Genomic DNA, 1,151 nt, shown 5'->3' on the forward strand with positions numbered 1-1,151 from the left:
TCTCAACTGCCCAACCACTAAGCCGCGTCCCTCCGCCAGGTTCGGGATGCAGGCCGACGACCAGTGGCGTGTGGAATCCCGCGACGCAAACGGGGTCGTCACGGGTCGCTACGTCTACCTGACGCCCGACGGAGAGACGGTTGACGTGTCATACAACTCAGGACCTCAGGGGTACCGCGCAAAGGGAGACGCTATCCCGGGGGGCGCCGCGCCCTTGGATCAGGAACCACGGCCTGAAGAGACGCCGGTCACGTATCAGTCTGACGACGAGGAAGGAGAAGCCGTGGCCTACGGCGCCCTTCGCGTGGCGGGGCAGGAGGCGACGATGCCCGGCGGGAACGGCGTGCAGACCTACAGCGACAGCGAGGCCTCTGCCATCGTCACGGACATCGTAGAACCGAAGGCCAGCAAGTTCGTCGTGTACCCGATCATAGCCAATGTCGTCGGTTCGTCCGGGCTTGTGGTCGGACCGCCAATCGTGGCGGATGAGCCTGCCTTCTCGGCCGCCATACCCGCGTAAACGACCTGCTCGCCTGTCCTGGAGCTCCTGCTGGTCCGGCTGTTGATCCTGCCACTGTTGCGGGGTTCAGTATAGTTCAGTATAGGTGGGTGTCAGTTAAGAGCGAGTGCCGAAAGCAACATTGCAAGGGCCTCGTAGCTGCAAAGTGAATCATTCTTTTTAACGTCAAGTTTCCAAAAAAATAAGGAGTTTAAGGGATATATCAGGGTATGGAAGTTAATAAGACGAGAAAATTAAACTGACTGACGGATAATCAAAGACGGTTGCCAGGCATCAAGTAGGCCGGACGTCTGGAGACCTGCCAGGGTACTCGGAATTCCAGTAACGATGTTACCTGTTAGCTTTAAAGGGCATTTTCACGTTTACCAATACAGATTTAAGGGCAACTCAAATTTCTCGGTTAAAATAAGTGATTTGAAGGAATTCGTGTAGATTTTTTTTTCCTGTGAGAAGTTGAATCTGAGATTACAGATTGCAAGAGTAATTGTAGGATTAGGGAGAAAAACTCATGTGAAGTTTCAGTGTGAGCATTATAAGCTGAATGGTATTAAGAAATATAAAACAAAAATAAAAATGTTTGCCTTCCCTTTTCGACTAACATATATGCAAAGCTTCATTATAAGCTTGTTAT

General features: G+C 51.3%; 1 protein-coding gene across 2 annotated transcripts in view; it reads left to right on the plus strand.

Moving 5' to 3' along the window:
* Positions 1-668, plus strand: part of LOC119584950 — a 19,976-nt gene extending 19,308 nt beyond the window's left edge. For both annotated transcript variants that reach the window (XM_037933548.1, XM_037933549.1), the window contains exon 3: positions 40-668. In XM_037933548.1, coding sequence (XP_037789476.1) covers positions 40-520 — 481 coding nt within the window. In that variant the 3' untranslated portion in view covers positions 521-668. The remainder of the gene's footprint in view (positions 1-39) is intronic.
* The last annotated feature ends 483 nt before the right edge of the window (positions 669-1,151 follow it).

Source organism: Penaeus monodon, chromosome 19 (assembly GCF_015228065.2).
Source record: "Penaeus monodon isolate SGIC_2016 chromosome 19, NSTDA_Pmon_1, whole genome shotgun sequence".
In the NCBI taxonomy this organism is placed as follows: domain Eukaryota; kingdom Metazoa; phylum Arthropoda; class Malacostraca; order Decapoda; family Penaeidae; genus Penaeus; species Penaeus monodon.